This window comes from Tricharina praecox (genome assembly GCF_024521635.1).
Source record: "Tricharina praecox strain CBS 144465 chromosome Unknown BZA05scaffold_4, whole genome shotgun sequence".
NCBI lineage: Eukaryota > Fungi > Ascomycota > Pezizomycetes > Pezizales > Pyronemataceae > Tricharina > Tricharina praecox.
In genome coordinates this window covers 740307-759136 of record NW_026250406.1, presented here as the reverse complement: position 1 = coordinate 759136, position 18830 = coordinate 740307, and the positions used below count along the sequence as shown (strand labels likewise).

The 18830-nt window shown below is 54.0% G+C and overlaps 2 protein-coding genes across 2 annotated transcripts; both read right to left on the bottom strand.

Annotated features, from left to right (window-relative positions):
* Positions 1 to 13335: 13335 nt before the first annotated feature.
* Positions 13336 to 15599, bottom strand: BZA05DRAFT_416090 (uncharacterized protein; the record flags this gene model as incomplete). Its single annotated transcript, XM_051485360.1, has 9 exons — positions 13336 to 13362; positions 13430 to 14091; positions 14143 to 14229; positions 14298 to 14501; positions 14580 to 14801; positions 14863 to 14989; positions 15056 to 15372; position 15434; positions 15468 to 15599. 9 exons carry the CDS (start codon positions 15597 to 15599, stop codon positions 13336 to 13338), a joined length of 1779 nt encoding a protein of 592 aa, XP_051342534.1.
* Positions 15600 to 16726: 1127 nt separating this feature from the next.
* Positions 16727 to 18654, bottom strand: BZA05DRAFT_332506 (uncharacterized protein; the record flags this gene model as incomplete). Its single annotated transcript, XM_051480651.1, has 5 exons — positions 16727 to 16907; positions 16972 to 17611; positions 17679 to 18049; positions 18109 to 18536; positions 18607 to 18654. 5 exons carry the CDS (start codon positions 18652 to 18654, stop codon positions 16727 to 16729), a joined length of 1668 nt encoding a protein of 555 aa, XP_051342533.1.
* Positions 18655 to 18830: the final 176 nt, after the last annotated feature.

The window sequence follows — 18830 nt, the reverse complement described above, 5'->3', positions numbered from 1 at the left end:
GCTCAAAGACGGGAAGTGGCTCACTAACATCAAATATCGAAGTTGAACTCTGGTCTCGAAGTATGATGGGATACTGTTGGCATAAGACTGAGGTCTGTCGTTCGGGATCTGTCAGTCGGGAATGGCAGCAGATATACACAATTCGCACACTTTGTGTTCTGCCTCTTTCTGCCTATTATCGAGAAGAATTTGATTTTTCGGGGGGAGGACATGGTTCGCATTGAGCACACTGAGTGCGCACACTTCGGCATTTAGGGGTGGTAGTGTCTAGCCGAGGCTCTAGGGCGAGGCTCGGACAATCCGGAATAACAACAGGATTGTGCACGAGAGGGCTCTGGTAGGCAGCAGGAAGGGCTTTTATGCTGTGAGCGTCTAAACCTCTCTTATTTCTTAGAGCATCATCTGTGCCTAAGGCAAAATCGTGAAGCAACTGGTCACTATTGTCATCCCTTCAGGCAGACCGAAACAGCTAATTGTTTCCAGCAACCGAGTCATCTAGGTACGATCGGGCTTCTACGAGGTATGTATCTCCCAGTGGGGCATGGGAAAATCGGACGCTTACCAGCTTGTAGATGTATTTTGCCTGGAGATTCAATACGTTTTGGACCTTTGGACGACACTCAGACGTTTCAACCGGAGGGTTTGCTAGGCCTATTGTACGCAATCACGATGGGTCCATCCATCGTGACTGTAACATACACCATAGAGGCACCGGTTCTGTGATACGGCTAGGCATCTTGCCTATCACCAAAGCATAGAACTATAGGTCCATGATCTGGATCGCCCGAATCAACCGTCAATCGTATGTATCGAAACGAGCGCGGAAAGAAGCAGGCTACGGTACCATTTCAAACAGATTATTTACGAAAGCATTCGCGGAAAACATACACACGACGAAGGGCAAACTGGTCCATACGGAAATCCAACACTATTCCGGACGGGTTCTAGACGGGAGCCCCTCTGTACAAACACCCATTTCCAACTTGCCACACAAAACTGTTGTGAGGTACGGGATGGCTAGCCATAGGGCGGCGGCGGGTGGTGGAGGGGGCAAAATATGCCTTCCCCAACGAGTCTTGGACAATATCGATACCAATCGTCTACGTTGCCTTCCGTTCGAAGTCGGATCACCTTTTGGGTCCTACCTATTGCTCTCCGGCTAGGCCAGGCCACCAGAAAGATATTTTCACCATAGGTAGCTGTGGAGTGCCTTCTGCCTTCTGCCTGCTGTCTCATGTCCTCCAGAAGCACTTCGATGCTCGCTGTGTAGTGAACTACCTATTGGAAGCGGCAAGAAGAGCGAGGGCGCCTCATTTTGTGGAGGCGGGAGGCGCAAGTCTCTCGAGATCTTCGCGCGGCCTCTACACGATCGTCATGACGATCGCAGGTGGTTGCATCCGACGGCTCAGAATCTTTCTAGAACTTGGAGATTCCTGATATTCGTTGGACCCCAGGCCGAAATGGACGCTCCATCATGGGCCCTGATACCTAACAGGACGACCTCGCAACGCGTAGATGCCCCCGCTAATGTACTGATCAGCACTTCCGCCACCGGTGCCCCATAATCGGGAGGAATCGAAACATATACACCTCAAGAGTCAAGATTAGTTTTGTTGAACGTTGAACGTTTGGTGACAACCCCAACTCACCTATAGGGAAGACGTAGCAGAGTACGATGATCTAAGTGCATCAGATATGTAGGGTTTATGTTTGTAACGTGGCGGCAGCGGGAGCTATTCCGATAAACACCTACACCCTAGGGCCTAGGTTACAGGTAGGTAGCATAGCTGGGCGGGAAGATACGTACGTACGTACGAAACTCCATAGAACTTCTACAACGGTCACCGGTCCGAACGGAACGTTGCAACGGGTACGACACGGCAACGGAGCCCCGCAGAACGCAAGCAGCCGGGCTCACAGTGCACACAGGCTCGGGCTCACAAAACGCATCGTACAGATTGGGCAGCTTCCGTGCGAGAGAGAGAGCGAGGGTAGCAACAGCTGACATTGTGATCCCAGATCTAGTATGCTTCTCGATCCCCGGCAACGCGTCTCCTGGCTTCGGATGTACACTTAGCCCCAGTAGACACACAATCACAAGTCAAATGCGAGCGAACGGAGGACTCCCACAAAGCCTGGGATGCACGCCCTGGTCGCGGCGCGGGCCCGCGTCTGTAGGTAGTGTGCGCAGTCAGTCGGCACACCGCGCCGCCTTCTCGGCATAAGTACTGGCTGGAAGCCGATGTTCTCCACTTTATGTGCCGGCATCCGACCGGTGAGGGGCCTGGGGAACAGTGCCGAATGGATGCCTATGGCTCTGAAATCATCGCAGCCAAGGTACGTACGGCTGCTAGGGCCCATTACCACGGCAGTCGGTACCGGGCCCGCGGCCGTGATCGTCCTCCCCGGACTGCCGAAGTCACCGCCCACGTTCCGATGATTTGTGTGCATGGTAACTAGAGTATTTAGACATGTAATGCTAGATCCTTAGCCGTGGGCTCACGAGTTACGGCCGGGGACGTTACATGCTTTCGAGCTGAGCTGAGTTATGCTGTGACTAACCAACCAACTCCTAGAGAAAGGTGTTTTCGATCTGAAACCACCTTCAACCTACCGGTAATAGGTATGCTGGCTTGGGAAGTTGGGAGGGAGGTAGGGTACAGGGCATGTTACCGGCCAAGGCCTATCATAGTAACAAGTAGGGTTTGTTGTATTTCTGAATCCGATATGTCCCCACCCTCCACCACTGAGCACAATTGCAACGCTCAGCACGGGCTGAGATAATTTCCCTTGAGTGACCGCAAAGCGGCAGCGGTATGTGGGTACCGTACACCCAGCTCTAGACGTCTGCGCACAATATGATCAAAAGCGCATTATCGGCCCCGCAGTGCAACCGCCTGAGCACTGCTCTAGTTATATGTGTAGGGCTAGACTTGCTTCGCAGCTCTCATGGTTCACCAACCTCATTCTGCAGAATTGCCTTTTCGATCCGAAAAGGGCAAGCTGAAATGCCAACGCCCGCCAGGCCGCCCATGAAAGGGCAGTGGCGCACAAACATACGAGCGGCTGGCGAGCCGCCGGCTGTTGGTCGACACGCACGAAGCTCAACCTGCCTAGTAAAACTCCTTCAAATCTAACTTTCGTATGTTGTAGGTAGTTTGTTCGCTAACGGGGCCGGGTCCAGCTGCGCACGTTGTGTGTGCTGTGCTGTGCTCAGTGCTCAGTGTGGCCGTCGCGTAGTAGTAGTAGTAGTGGCAACTCCCGAGCTGGCACTAGCTCATCATCAACATTCACCAGCATTGGCGAGGATCAATCCATTCACGGTTACAGCTGGCCCAATGTGCTCAGCCGTCCGCTGCCGGCATCGATCAAACCCTCTCTAGAGAGTATCGAGTCCCGACTATATCCGAGATCGTAGTGCGCACAACGGCTGGCTGGCTAGGTAGCCGATTGTGCTGTACCTATCATGCGAAACTACTCCTATCATCTCTGAACCAAAAGGCCTCATCCTGATTCCTACGGTATGTAGGAATACGGGCACCGAGGTAGGCTTGAAGGTATCATTTGAACATGTGCTGTCAACGAGGCTGAGTCTCTCTCGAATTCAAATACGCTGGCAGCCGAAGCAAGCAAGCAATCAATCGCGAAAGACGACCACTGGCGATTCGTCCGGCCGCATTCTCTTGAGTCCGGATTGTGTAGCATCAAGGTCGTTGGTTCCCAAGCTTCATGCGGCCCGTCAGAACAAACGGGAGTGCAGTTTCCGGATGATGCTAGGAGGTCTGGATCGCCATCGCTGGCAATGCATCGCAGTTGGTTGGTCTCTCCAGTGAGTACGTGCGTATGAATGCGCACTCCCTCGAGACGGGTGGTGGTGCAACTGCGCTCTCCGAAGACTCCTTCAGGTCTCCTGGTGTTTCGGTGGGCCCAAGACTTCAAGGTGTGTATCATGGTTGGTAGTAATAGGTGGCACATAGGCATGCATGGAGAAACCCAGTTGTGGCGGTCGGTGAATCCATAACCCGTCGCCAACCAGGAACCAGAAGCGACGTTTTTCCCCTCCCACCCTCAGCTATCCGCGGGGATCACCACATCTAGCAGATATCCATATGTCCCTACCTCCCGGGGGCTGACCGCCGAAACCCAACCCATCGAAAGGCCACTTTCATCGACTGCGTACCCCAAGGCCAGCGGCCAGTGGCCAGCCTCGGTGGCATGATGGGCCGGGGCTTTATGTGGTTGAAAACGGCGATGTTCGCAACAGAACCGAGACCGTCCGAAAGTGTAGAAAATCTGCCACGTCAAGTTGAGGCTGGCGATATGCGTCGCTTCATCACCCAGTATGTACAACCGACTTGGTTAGAGTATCTAGAGCGATGGACGACTCGTGAGAAACGACGTGGTGCGCTTAACTATATCGTACTCTAGAGCCCAGGGTAACTAGAACGAATTAGGTGGTTAGTACTTGGGCGCTTTTATGCATGGGAATGGTGGGGTGATGAATAATAGGGAGATATGTAGAACCTCAACCGAACGGCTGCATTGAGAGAAAAAAATGTAGCCGAAAGGTCCGTGGGGAATATTGGGGGTTCTCGTCGACAAGAGCCGCTGTCGTTGTGATCTCTAGAATCGTACCGTATCTCGTGTATCTCGTACGTGCATGAGCTCAGGTCGACCGTCGCTGAACCCTTACCCCAACCCGCAAGGCTGTCCATTCACACAGGTTCCGACGTTCGTGGCGCGTTTAGTTCTTAGGGCGCTCAGCCGATTTAGGAAAAAGTGCCAACGGATCCCCAATATCTGCAGCCTTGCCAATAGAATCGAGAAAAATATTTGCTTCCATCATTTGCATGTAGTAAAGAATGGGTTAAAACATCGCGACGTGCACCTCGGAACGTGAATGTAAATGTAAATGTGATGGCGGAGACGCGAGTGATTACCAGTGCTGCTCCGGGGACGAGTCCCCCACGGTCGAGGTACATTCTGCTCGGTCGTGACGATCTACGGTGAAAGTCAGTACAAGTACGAGCACATAGTCCGATCGGATTATTCGAAAGATTCTGACCGACTCACGCACCATAAAGACAACGGAGTCGGAATGCAGTGCGCCGGCTGCGTTCGAGGGTGGAGGACTTTCGCGATGTCATGCTCGCTTGGGGCGCGAGACAGCCTGGTGGGCGCGCGCTTATTGGGACTACGATGAGGGGGGAGGAGGTTGACCGGTGGCTATGTTGCGCTTGAAGTAGAAATCTAAACTCTGTAAGCCCGTGTCCTTTGAAGTGAAAACCGACACTGACCGATGCATCGATTATGAACCCCCGTCCGCCGAAGCCTAGAAAAGGCCCGCCCGTCAGAACGACGTTCCACGAAGCCCTGCTGTGCTTCTAGACTCTAGACTTGTTTTTCTAGATCTAGCTCGCCCGGATACCCGGGGGGTTCCTCATCTTCGGCTCGAGCCTCGCATCGGACCGAACAGTGGCGAATGTGGGGGGTACCGGTAGAGGTGTTGAGCTTCGAAGGAGATATATCAAGTTCTCTTGCGACTCTCGACTCGAGAGAGGCGGAGGGCGCGTCTAATATTCGCCGGAGATAATTCGAACGAACGAACGCACGCACGTAAACGATATCATCCTGCATGGACAGCGACCAAGATTTTAAGCTCATGTTGGCTTGCGTATCGTACGGGGGGAGGGGAGGGAGGGGGTGGGGTCTCCCGGACTGGGTTGGAGACCATCTAGGCCCAATATAATTGGACTCGAAGATTCTTCACACCTAGGCCCGTGGCCCACTGCACACATTGAGAGGGGACATTCGTCAACACCAAACGCCCATGCCAGCCAAAGGAATTCATACTGCATGCATTTTTCCCATTCTGGCAGGATTCCTACCAGCCCACCATCCGAATGGCATTCCGGATCGTCCAGGATACAAACTGTGAGGTCGTGGCGTTTGTATGTCCCGAATGAATTGCCTCAGATACTGAGTACCGGCGTCAACGCCAACACCAACGGGCCACGGTAGCTGATCTTATGTGCCCAGTTCCCAGTAACTCAATTCCTTCCTGGCCCGTGAGTATCGGACATGCATGTATAGGTACCTCTCGACATGTGAGTAGGACATGATCGGTCTCGACTCTCGTACCATATGGAGAGCTGCTGCACCCGGTTCAAACGCGGAGCAAAACTGCAGTTGGGAATTGGGGATGGGATCGGGATGGATGGGGATGGGGGGAAAGGTGTGTTTAACAATGGAATTGGGGCATTGAGAGAATATGTACGTTTAACATGGCCTTTCCTTCTACTACCTACTACCGGTCCATTATCACAACTTTGGGATGCATCATGCCGCCAAATCCATTAGCATCTATGATCTATCATCTTTTCCATCTTCGATCGATTCATATACTAAGTACTCTATCGTATGATAGGTAGTGTATCCCCTTCTTCCCCCCCTCCCTTCTCCCCTCCCTTATGCATCCCGATCTGGGAATGAGTATAATACCGGTATTCCGGCACCTATGTACTCTAGCGGGCCAGGGGGTGGTCAAAATTCGCCAGATTCCCGCCCCGCCCACGTATCATACTTAATCCCGCTTCCGATGGATAGATATCTAGCGTCCATTCCTCAGAGCGAGGCAACAATCGACTTCCTCGTTAACTACAAACAACCTACCTATTCTGCAGGCCGCCTGCCTCCATCCGGCACCAAATCCCCAATCCCCCAGCCATATATGCTACATACCTACCCTTCCGCATCGAGAACAGAGGACGCACACACGCTCGCCATCTCCAGCCCAGCTCAGCAAGCTGTTGGGTGTAGGTATGGGATGGTATGCATGCGAATCGCGATGGCCATGAAAAATATTGTCCACGAAACAAACGTGGCCGTCGCTCATAGTGCTGGTAGCATCTGCTGTGTTTCCTCAGGATTATTTGTGATCTGTGAGTCGCTAAAACAGTCCTCGTCTCCAATCAGTAAAAACTTATTTCTGACACAGAGGCAGACGGGCAGATAGCATCAGCACCGATTAACGGTTACTCGGCGTGGGGGCTTGCCTCAGTGATGTTCTGCCTCGCCCCCCCGCCCTCCCCTCTCAGGCGCTGCTAGAGTGCAAGAAACGCCCCTCCACACCGAAGCAGACCCGGTCGTAGGTGAACTGCAGCTCGACACAGGCCTGTTGTGTGGGCGGATGCTGCCATGGTCGAAAACACGAAAGATCGCCGCAAGACCGCTACTTCGGGTAGGTATCAGTTGGCGAGGCGGGGAAGTTTCCCTTGTCCAATTAGTTAGCGTCTATTCGCTTAGTTAGCCCAGTGTTTGGCCACAGGGAGGAGCCTGTGGTCCCACGGTTTGTACTAGACGGTACTCTACCGCGCCCGGCCGTAGCGGACAGTAACCAACAACCTAAGCCTTGATCCACCGGGCCAAAAGCAATAGCAACAGGGACCGCACCGCTCTCGAAAGAAGGGCCGCAACCCACAAGGCCAGCCACATCCTTGGGGGCTTTCTCGGTGGAAAATACTGTTGGGATGATTGAGTGTGCTTCTGTGCACTACCGGTACCGATGTATCTAGATGGAACGAACGCTCCAGAACTCCTACGTACGTACATACATCACGGGATAGTTATAGCCGTTCGGCGCGATAGTTAACTAACTGAATTCTCTGCCGCAGACCGATCGCACTGGCCGACCCAACCTGTCCCGTCCCGGCCCCCACCCCTTCAAGATGTACATACACACCGTACATACATACCTAGAGTACTTTGGGCCCGCCGTGCATACATCGTTGGGACATCTCCCACTATCAACTACACGTTGCACGTACTTGGTCCTTCTTTGGGGGGAGGGGGCGAGGAGGGGATGGGGTTCTAACCTGAGGAGGCGGCTGAGGCCTTGTCCGCCAAAGTTCTTCCTATGTACTCTACCGGTATGTATGAAGTATGTATAGTATGAAGTACATATAGGTAATACACCGACGGCAAACCAACAGACCAGCCAGCTCCTCCCGCGGAAGTAGGTGTGATTATAGGATCAAGAGCAAGTTACTGGGAACCCGCGCATATGTATGCACCTCCTCGACGCGGCCTACACATTGACGACTGCAAGTCTGCAAGCTTCCCATTCGGCCCACGACCCACCACCAGCAGCCTGTCAGGCTCTCGGCAGCACTGAGTATTCGGAATATGTAGCCTACGTAAAAGAGTCCATCGAGCACTCGACCGTATCCCACCAGTCAGCCAGTCGGCCAGTCAGTCAGCCAGTCAGCCAGTCAGCCAGCCCGATCGGACTCGGACCCGGATTCAGACTCAGACTTGGGGCTCGGATGATGGGTGAATGCCGGTTTCAACTTTCGCGCTGACCCGCCCATTCTCGCCGGCATCAAGTAACCGAATGTTATTTTTCGACGGTTGCTTTTATATATGCACGGAAAAATGCATTGAGCTACCTAAGTAAGTATGTTCATGTCGTGTGTATCATACGGTGCCCATCCAGAACGGATACCAAACCTGCAGTGCTCCTGGTTCTGGGCTCTGGAGACTCTTGAGTCTTGAGTGTCATCGGCCGAAACCCATATCGACGAAAGTACCCAAGCAGCTTGGTTACTTTTTCAGATATGAGCACCGATCTAGATCCTGAAGGTTTTGGTCCGAGGATGCCATTGCGGCTCGTGTGCAGTTTGTGAAAAGAAGAAAAAATTGCACCGAGCTGACAGCTCATATGTACATGAGTTTGTACCCTGTGTATGTACACGAGTAACCAACTAACTACCGGTATGTAGAGTACATACACGCCTCCTCTGTAGTGTAGTGTACATCATCTGCCGCAGGCGCAGAGAGAGCACTGCGGGCAGAATCACCATTCCAGCTGTCTTTCAAATTCATCATCCCGAACGCCGGCCTGTGGAGACGGATACTCATACGGTAGGCAGGTGGTGGCCGATTGCCGATCCCAGTCGACACTGTACACTGGAGAGCACAGCCAACGTTTTGCATTGCTGGCGCTGCTGACAAGTGAGACACAGTACCAGTCTGACCAGGACGTGGGGTGGCATTGTGCCAGAATAGCCCCCAACTACTACCTACCATATCCGCCGTAGTTGGTATGTAATGCGCGCCGCCGCCGCCGTGTGCATAAATTGCGTAGAGTGAGTCGATTTCCATGCCTTTTCCTTTGGCCGACGTCGTGCTAGAGCCTTGTAGAAACGGTACTACCATCACGGGGCTGGACTCTCGAACCGCAATGGGCTCCCACTGTGCCGCGGCTGGAAGCGCAGCGGATGCATCGCAACCACAGCAAATGCGGGGTCGAGCATGTGACCGACACTGCACGATGCGTACACCTTACATAAAGCACATGCTTACATAGGGTCTTACATTCCGTCCGACCTTCAACGGAGCACGTCATCGAATCTGACACACCCGCGGGGATCTGTAAGGCCCTATGTAGGCAGCAACAGCTACAATGTATCTATTATCATCCCGGACTCCTCCGGTGCCAGGTGGATATTTTGGGTCCACCGAGCTGCATCCTTCTACTGTTTCACCGTTTCACCTTGTGGACAGTGCAGTGGAGCCTGCATCCCACAGTCTCGGATCACTCAGCTGCGAGTAAGTCGGCTACGGTGTCCGAGGCTACATAGCTGACTACTGATGGAAGGCTGAAGCATTGGCAGGCGGCCTGACTTGACTCGTCATTCATGTGCCACCGTGAAGTGTCAGAAGCTCAGAGCACTTTAGGCAACCAGAAGGCTGACGAGCTGCGAACGTTTTGTTGCGCGGCTTGTGCTACATACGGGCCTAATTACGTCTCCGGACGAACCACCAGTGACTACGGCACTCGCTTACCGGGGGAGGGACTGCGCGCATATCCCGCCGAGATCGGCAAGTACCGGCGAACCCCGGAGGTGGGGGGAGCGGGAGGAGAGGATCTACGGACTGCATGCCATTGTCATCGGTAGGCAAACCGGTAGGGTTGCGCACACATTCCCCCTCTCCTTCTCAGCCTCTCGACAAGGGCTGCTGCTGCTGCCGGGCACATGCGGTATACTATATATAAGTAGATTCGGCCCAGCTTCGAGAATCGAGATCGGCCCCGGAGTGAGATTCTTCGCACATCAGTGTGCTGGGAAAGGACGTGCGCGCGCATGTACTCTACAAGTGCTAGGTGGTCGTCTAGGTTGCACAGAACAAGGTACCGGGACCACGGCCTACCACCTTGTGCGCCAAATCTCGATGCGGGGTAGATGAATTCCATGGCACACGTGCACACCAGCGCTTCCTTCAGCCTCGTCAATGCGTATGCAGGAATCTCCCCCTCCCCCCACCAAGAACAGAAAGAGGAGAAAGAGGAGATATCCCGTGCATTGTACATATGCAGGCGGCGGCAGTGGATCGCACGCACGGGGTGACGGGACGGGGCAGCCAATCACGGCGCACACATGCATGCTGCTCTTATCAGCATGATCAGTGGCCGAATAGACGAGTCGACGTCTGGGTGCCCAGGCTACCCTACAAGCCAGCCGCATACATGCATACTTGTTTCTGGTGGCTGTATATAGTCTGTGCGTGACGATTCCATCAAAGTGTGCCTCACCGTGCACCCGCACATTATGTCTTGTGTCTTGTGTGTTTTGTGTTTGTGTTTTATCCGAAGCAACCGCCCGCAATGCACTGAAGTGCCCATGCGGGGGAAATCATGCGTCTGTGCAGTGTGTACAGCTGCTTCAACGCAGGCTAGGCTAACTATATCAGTTTGTGCCCATTGTGTTTTGTTTCTTGTGTCTTGTGTTTTTGTGATTTGATTTTTTTACGATTTTCCAAATTATTATTTGATTTTTCCAGCCAGCGAGTCAGTCGGCCAGCTGGCAGCTGTGCGCGACAACACCGCCGCCGCCGCCGCTGTGCTGCTGATAGTGAAGCGTGGGTGTGAATCATGGGATGTGATGGGATGAAATGGGATGAGATAGTTAGCTAGCATAGTTGTTTCAGCGTCCATGTGGCATGTGCTTGTGGCCCCGGCGAACGAGTGATGACGTGTTGATTGGTTGGCAGTTGCAGGAATCAGCGGCTGTCGCGGTCAACAGCGGGGAAGCTAATTCGACAGATCACAAGGGATGGGAACGAACGCTTCGATTCAAGCTGGTGATAGATAACTGACGAGGGACTTTATGATCCATTACGGTGGTATAGCCTTATAGGTAGTAGATGCAGCAGCGTGAACGGTGAACAACAACTGGCTGCTCCTCTAACCTCTGCTGATAATAATCGGATCTCGTTCTGTTTTGCCTTCCTTCATTGAACATTCAGCCCTGTGCTGGTAATGACCCAGACTAAATCCGGCTCGACGAAAAACGTCGAGTGAGTTTTTATGTCCCGCGCGGAATCGGTCAGAGACCCAGCGCCTTATCTGGCACTGATGGACTCTTCGAACTACTTTATAGTCGGTTGCCTTGATCTTGCACCTTCCAATGATTATCTACATGATCCAGAAGAATAATCCTAGGTACCTAGCTGAAGATTTCCTCGGCCGAGTGAGAGCCCATGAGCAACGCTCAACATCCTACCAGCCTCCAGGCCTCTGGTTGAGGCTATCACCGGTACGGTCATGTCGATTAGCCCAAGCTCCTTTTCTCTCTTCCATGAGCACTATCCGAGCGGAGATGTCCATGCCCTCTGAGAGAACAGAGGACCAAGGACAAGGAAGGAAGGAAGAAAACATGGACCGTGATTCGTGGCTCTCCCGAGGCCCGAAGATCGCTAACGAGGGGGATTCCGTCGTCCGAAATTCGCTCACCCGACAAGACGGGGGTTTCGCTTAACCGAGTAACAGCATCCAGGCTCCGTTGCGTAGCACTCTCGCACAGATATCCGAGATGAAAGATAAAACGTAAAGACATGGTTGAGCCTGAGCAGTGAGCACAGGTTGTAGACCTGTGCGTGCGCGGACGTGCACCAGCCCGCTCAGTTCAGCTCTGAAAGAGCCCGGTGTGCTGGCCCCTGGGCGACTCGCTTCATCGTATCGTATCGTACATACATGATACATGCGTCAATTGGATGTTGGATGTTGGATGCTCGAACCTATCATCGCGGAGTCGTGGACTAAAGTAACTATTGGTTGCTGCTGCGATACGCTGCATGCATGCACGGTGTTCAGTAATCCTCTGGTCCTGTAGAGTCCGGTACGATTTCCAGGATAGGTGCCGTAGGATCGGTAATCGGACCGGAGTCCGGACTGGGTACATAAGAGGTGGAACCATTTTGCCGAGAGTGAACGGAGAGTAGACAGAGAGCGGACAGAGAGCGGACAGAAAAACGTTCGGTGTTGTGCGACTGGCACTTACCGAATCATCATCACCGAACCATTGTGGTGGTATGAGTACGTAGCTTTCTGCAAGGCGCGCTCGAGTGCGCTACCTAGCTTTAGACAGGGCTCCGTCCAACAGTACGCTATAGGACCGGCCCTATGGACTTCGTTACCGAGGTGAGCTTCCCGAGCGAGTGATATTCCACCTTACCATCAGATCATCCCCAAACCCCAGGGACGGAGTGTAGCATTTTCACATCGGCAGACACATCCCTCGCTGTGCAGAGTATGTAGGCCGTCCAGGAAGAAACACCCGAGTGAAGCCGTTCAGAAGCTGCCCAAACGGCACGGACCGCCGGGACTGGCCCCGGACGGCGGGCGGACCGGACCGGGGGTTTGAAACGTTTACACCAAGTACGTGTATACCTACATAAATACTGTCGGTAACTGGAATGATGTGTGCTATTCTCTCCCCCTCCGGTCTTTACCGCCGTTTTCCGCATCCCGCTCTCATCTACATCACTTCCACTTCTAATTACAGCGTACCCACTCTACACGTCCGATGATGGGCCCCGACTCCCGAGATAGAGGCACTAGAAAAAGTAGCTGTCTTGCTGATATCTCCGTCGAAGCGATACCGCTTGGTGGATTAGCTGCGGAACTTGGGAGATTAAAGATCGCAGGGCGAGGGGAGCTAGGGGATGGATGGATGGGTTGGCATGGGGAAGTGGTCCACCCAGAATTTTGGGCCTTTTGTGCATGATCACGGATATGCATGCACTGGATGGACGAAGCTCTTCTCCGCGCTTCAAAACTCGAGACCGAGAGGATCGGAATGCGAGTCGAGAATGCATGCTGAAACGATACCTACTAGGGAATTTTTCGCCACAGTGGAAAGCGGCCATGCAGCAGATCATCTCGACGGAGGTACCATATGTGTTCATTTTGATCTATGATAAAGTACAAGAATATTCACACATTTCCCCGCAAAAGCCCCCCCCCCCATATTTACTTATAGTATCTGGTTGTAGTTACTCGCGCTTGATGAGGTTCGCAGCCTATTTGCACACATGTTAGTTCTTGCCCGCCCTTGATTCCCGTCGGTACTGGATAGATGACACATACCCTTTCGGCAACTGCATACACAGTGTTCTGCAAGTGCTTAGCCGGAATCATGGGCATCACACTCGCATCGACGATCCTCAATCCGCGGACACCGTAGATCTTCAACTTTGAGTCCACAACACCGCCCCACTCACGTTTCACCATGGCACAACTACACGACGAGTGCCAGAACGTCGGCCTAGCATCGACGGCGACCCAAGCGGCAAACTCCTCGTCAGTCTGAACGCCTGCGCCGGGGATGACCTCATTTGGGTCGACGATGCCCGCTAGCTCCGGCCGCGCCAACACTCGCCGGATGAACCGGGAGCCTTCAGTGATCACCGCCATGTCGAGCGGGTTCGAGAGCGAGCGCCAATCAACGGTGGGCTTGTCCCACGGGCTGGACGAGACTATCTCGACGAACCCTCGGGAGAGCGGCTTCTGCACCGAGGTGAGCGCGATCACGTTCTCGTTCACGGCGGTCTCGTTGGTTGCGAAGGAGGCGAGCAGCAGCTTCCTCTGCTCGCGGAAGCCGGCGACGAGGTGGGGGTGGATGTCGACCCGCAGATGCGCGGCGGGGTCCTCTAGCGACGCATTATGGAGATGCGAGAGATAGCTGGTCGGCGCGATTATCGGGAACGGATAGAACGTCAGGTGGCCGCCGGAGGCCAGGGTGAAGGGTCCTGAGACCGTCAGTATGAACGAGGGGGTGGAAAGAGAGGATGGTTATCTACCGGTGCGGTTGTGAAAGTACAGCTCTGCCATCTCGGCGCGGTACGTCAAGTTGCTGGCGAACTGGGTTGGGTCCGGGGTGAGAGTCACTGTAAACGGAGGAGATATTACCATATGGCTCGAATTGAAGGGCCGGTGGAATTGGAATCGCACATACTATTGTAGATCAAGGAGGCGCCCATATGGTCCTGGTAGTTATTGCCTACGCCCGGAAGATCCACGACGACGGGGATCCCAAACTTCTTTAGCAGGCGCCCATCACCGATGCCACTCAACTGCAGAAGCCGTGGCGAGTGAACACCTCCCGCGGCGAGGATGACTTCTTTTTTCGCCTTCACCTGCTGCAACGCCGCCGAGGAATCTGTCGCAAACTATGTCGTCACTCCTTATCATCCGGCTGCACGTACTCATTCACTCATGGAATGGCACTCACCTCAACTCCGGCTGCCTTTCCGCCGTTGATCAGGATCCGGGTCACCGTAGAGTAGGTGGAGATTTGGCCGTGACTTTGCAGGATCATAGTACGCAGTCTTCGAGTACGAGCGGGTCCGGGCTACTGGATCGAGAGTATTGGGGGTCCAGTAGGAGCCGACTGCGTTGCCATTGGCTTGGTCGCGTGGTACCGGTACTCCCAGTGCTTTCTCGGCGGCAATGAAGTGCTCTACGGCAACGATCAGATTTCTGGCAAGTAGGGGAAGACTGGAGGTCGTGGACGCTCTCACCAAAGTACCCATACACATATGGCGGATACGACGAGTTGACATGTCCGGAGTAGCCATGCGCTTCCGGATCGTATTCAAGTCCATACTGCTCCTGCAGCTCCTTCGACGGAGGGGTAAACGACTCCACCTGCACGCGGTCCGGCCGTCAGCACCCTGTCGCCCCCACCACGTCTTCACTAGGACATTCACGCACCTTCTTGAAATACTTGAGCATCGACTCCCAGCCCCACCCTTTATCGCCAGTGTACTCAGCCCACTCATCATAGTCCCTGCGACTCCCGCGATCCAGCACCATGCCATTCACTGCCGATCCACCACCCACAAGCTTTGGCATGATGACCTCCGTCGTGCGGTTGTTGAGCATCGCATTGGGCTGGCCCGTAATACCCCACCGGAGCTGGGGATTCGCATTCCCAAGGATGTCCAAGGTCGAGTTGCCGGGGATGAGGATCGTGTTGAATTCCTCTTCGCCATTGAAGATGGGCCCGGCTTCGATTACGAGGATGGAGACTGCGCTGGGTTAGTGGGAAGGGGAAAGGATGCGGACGGGACGGGACGGGGAAGGACGTACCCTTGGGATTCGCGGAGAGTCAATTGGCAACCACCAAGCCCGAAGTGCCGCCGCCGACGATGACATAGTCGTATGAAGTGTTGATTTCGGCGTCGCGGGAGAGCAGGGTGCCAGGGAACGCAGAGACGCTCCATGGGAGGAGAAGAACAGCGAGGCGGAAAAACATATTCACGGGTCGGGATCGCCGTATCTGGTGACTGCTTGTGGATTCGAAGGCGAGAGCTTCGTCCATCTCCACAGCTGCGCAGCTTCCCATCTTATGTACATCTTGTTCTCGACCCCACCTAGAAATTTATAGGTACAGTAACTCACATTGTGTACTCACATAATGTACTCACAGGTATTTTTATCGGTTGGGCACTAGGGTATTAAGAGATGAGTATGAGATATACCTATAGGCATAAAGCATTGCTCGCCGAGAATAACAACAACGCAATAACGACGACGAGTTCATCCCTCAACAGCATGCATATCCAATCGCGTAACTATGGGGGGATGGCATATCAAGCAAAAATATTCCACTCACACCGGCAATGGCACGATATGGCCCATGGGGGCCGGATCCACAACGGATCCGTAGCGGATGTTGATCCTTCTAGATTTGGTTTCCCGAATGCGGATATCTCGGCTGCCGATCGCGCAAATGGATCCACCTGCACGGTTCGTCTCGGTTTTGGGAGGTGGTGGTAGTTTTCTAGTTCACGGTAACTAACCAGAACGATTCCAGACCCATAATGCATTCGAGCTCTTGCCTTTCTACGCGCAAGAATGGACACACACATGCACCTCATATGCGCCTCCAGCTGTTGAGGGCAGGTATGTTCATATGTACCTGGGCTGACAAGCGCCGGCTGGGTAGCTGGGCGGATAATATCAACAGCCGGTAATCATCAATCTACGCAGATCTATTAGCATGCAAGGCGGGAGTTGTGTTGTGTATGACAAAATCAACCGATTCCCCCGGATGGGGTGCATACTATGGAGATATCGCGGATGCATTGCGGTTCCCTCCCGCGTGCTTTCTGAATCACTCGATATCGCTGTATTGGTCCGTAGACTCATAGTCAATCGGCCGTGATCCAATAAGGTTGAATGAACTCTAACCATGATTAAACAAAACATTATACTCTATAAATAAGAATAGGTATCCAGATTCCAGACTCCAGAGTACGTGGCCGTGATCTAGGTATTATGTAGTATGTTAGGTCGAATGATCATGATTGAACAAAAGCTTCGTCCATAAATCAACAGCAAATTACAACTATGTATTTAGCAAACCCTCCTCGACACCATTTAATCAAAAAAAATCTCATCCAGTAGCGGATTCGAAAACCTCTTCTGTAGATCCTCCACTGTAAAGCCCTGCTCCTCCCCAATCTCCCCAAGCACAGCCAAGAACTCCGGAATCTGGTCTTTATACGACACCGTCTTTAGCCGCTGTCTCCACGACTGTCCCTGCACCGTATATCCATCCCTAGATACTCTCAGTCAGCAGGCCATCCCTAGTATAATCGCGAGCTTCGAGGTCGATAACTCACCACTCCTTCGCCCAATGTGGGCGCACGTTGAGCAGCTGCCCATTAGCCTGATACGACGTCCACAGATCCGTGATCTTCTGTGCGAACGGCTCCCAGACGTCCTCCGCGACGGCGGGCATAGTAGTCAGAATCTCTATGCTCGCCGTACCGAAGGAATTATTCGTCTGCGCGGCCATGATCATATCACTCGCGCCGGTGATCCGCATCTCGAGCGCGATGCGCATCGGCGCCGTAGGGTCTTCATAAACCGCCTGGATCGCGTCCCACCACGCCTTCTGCACGACGCCCCAGTCCGCCTTCGTCGCGTCGTCGGCCCGCGCCGGAATCGGGATCTGAAGCTCCATGTCCCGCACCCGCATGTTCTGCACGCCCCGCCGGAAGTGGAGGCCGTCTGGGAGGTAGGTCTTTGCCTCTTGCGTCGGGAGCGCGAGCATGGCCAGCGACGCGAGGATTTGCGCTTGCCAGTGCCCGGGGAGCGCGCGGAAGAGCAATGAGTCGTTGGCTACTCCGCCTAGCCAGCCTTGTAACCATTGCAGGAATGTGTCGGGGTAGGTCGGGTAGTCGATCGCGCCTGTGCTGTCCTGCGTCGTGTCCCAGCAGTTGATGTAGGCTTGCTGTTGATACGGGAACCAGAACCATTCTTCGGATCTGTTAGTCTCACGCAACACAACTCCTACGAAGAGCGAGAGAGCGAGAAAAACACATACCACTGTAATGACTCTCCTCCGCCTTCTTGATGAACGCCAGTCTCGCGGCTTCCAGCCTCGCAGGAGAATAAGACTTTCTTATAGCCTGGGGCACGGTATACCCCGTCGGTGGCGGAATGGCCAGGTTAACATCCTGCTTCAGCGGCTTGAGCTGGGCGTAAGTCATCGTGTCCATCTCTAGGGTGATGTGCGTGACGATTCCCAGGAGGCCGAGGGAGCCCGCCGCAGCACGTAGTTGCGCGGCGTCCTCGATCGACCGGTGAATGCCGTTGGCATCTACGTATTCGATCTTGCGTACGAGATCACTGATGGTTTTGCTCCGGATTCCTGCACCGTGGCAGAGGGGCGCGTTGGCGCCGCCGGCGGTGATTCTGAGTAGTGTGGATTAGCATGGTGATATTCACTCAAGGGGGGAGGGGTGAGTACGTACTCGACGATAATGGTATTCAACGACAGTGCCCACGCATCCCCCCTGACCGACCACCTCCTCAACTCCTCGTTCGTGACCGCAGCGCCGATCCTTACGAGAGCCTTCCCGTCCGTATTTCCGGTCACGTCTTGTAGCTCGATCGTCTTGAACTCATTTGCTAGGTTACTTAGATTATCCGGTAGGATCGAGCTCGGATCCGGCACGTTGGTGGCGGTCTTGAGATCGAGCATGGACACGAACACCTCGTTGTCCTCGGAGAACAGCGACGTCCAGCTGTGCCTGTGCCCGGCCGCTCGTACACGCTTGTCGCTGTCCCGTGCCCACTGGATCAGGCTCTGCAGGCCGTACACGGTCGTCGGGACGAAGGTGAAGGCGGGGGTGTTGCTTACGGTCAACCCCCAGTTTTCGAACGCGAGGCCGATGTGGGCCTAGCACACAGAACCCATTACCACATGTACTATCGAGAAGCCGGAGCGTTCAGGAGGAAAAGAGACGTACCACCATAACCTTCTCCTTCGCGGCGTCTTCATACACGGTAGGACTCATCTGGCGCTTCGCATTGAGCCACCTCCTGCGGCCCTTCCCCATGGCTGTTCCCTCCATCTCGACGAAATGTCTTTTGGAGACGGGGCTCAGCGGGAGCGTAAACCCGGCGTCGCCCACCACCTCCGTGGCGGTAGCCCCGCCCATGAATGCCGTGACCTTCGTCTGCAAGTCCGAAT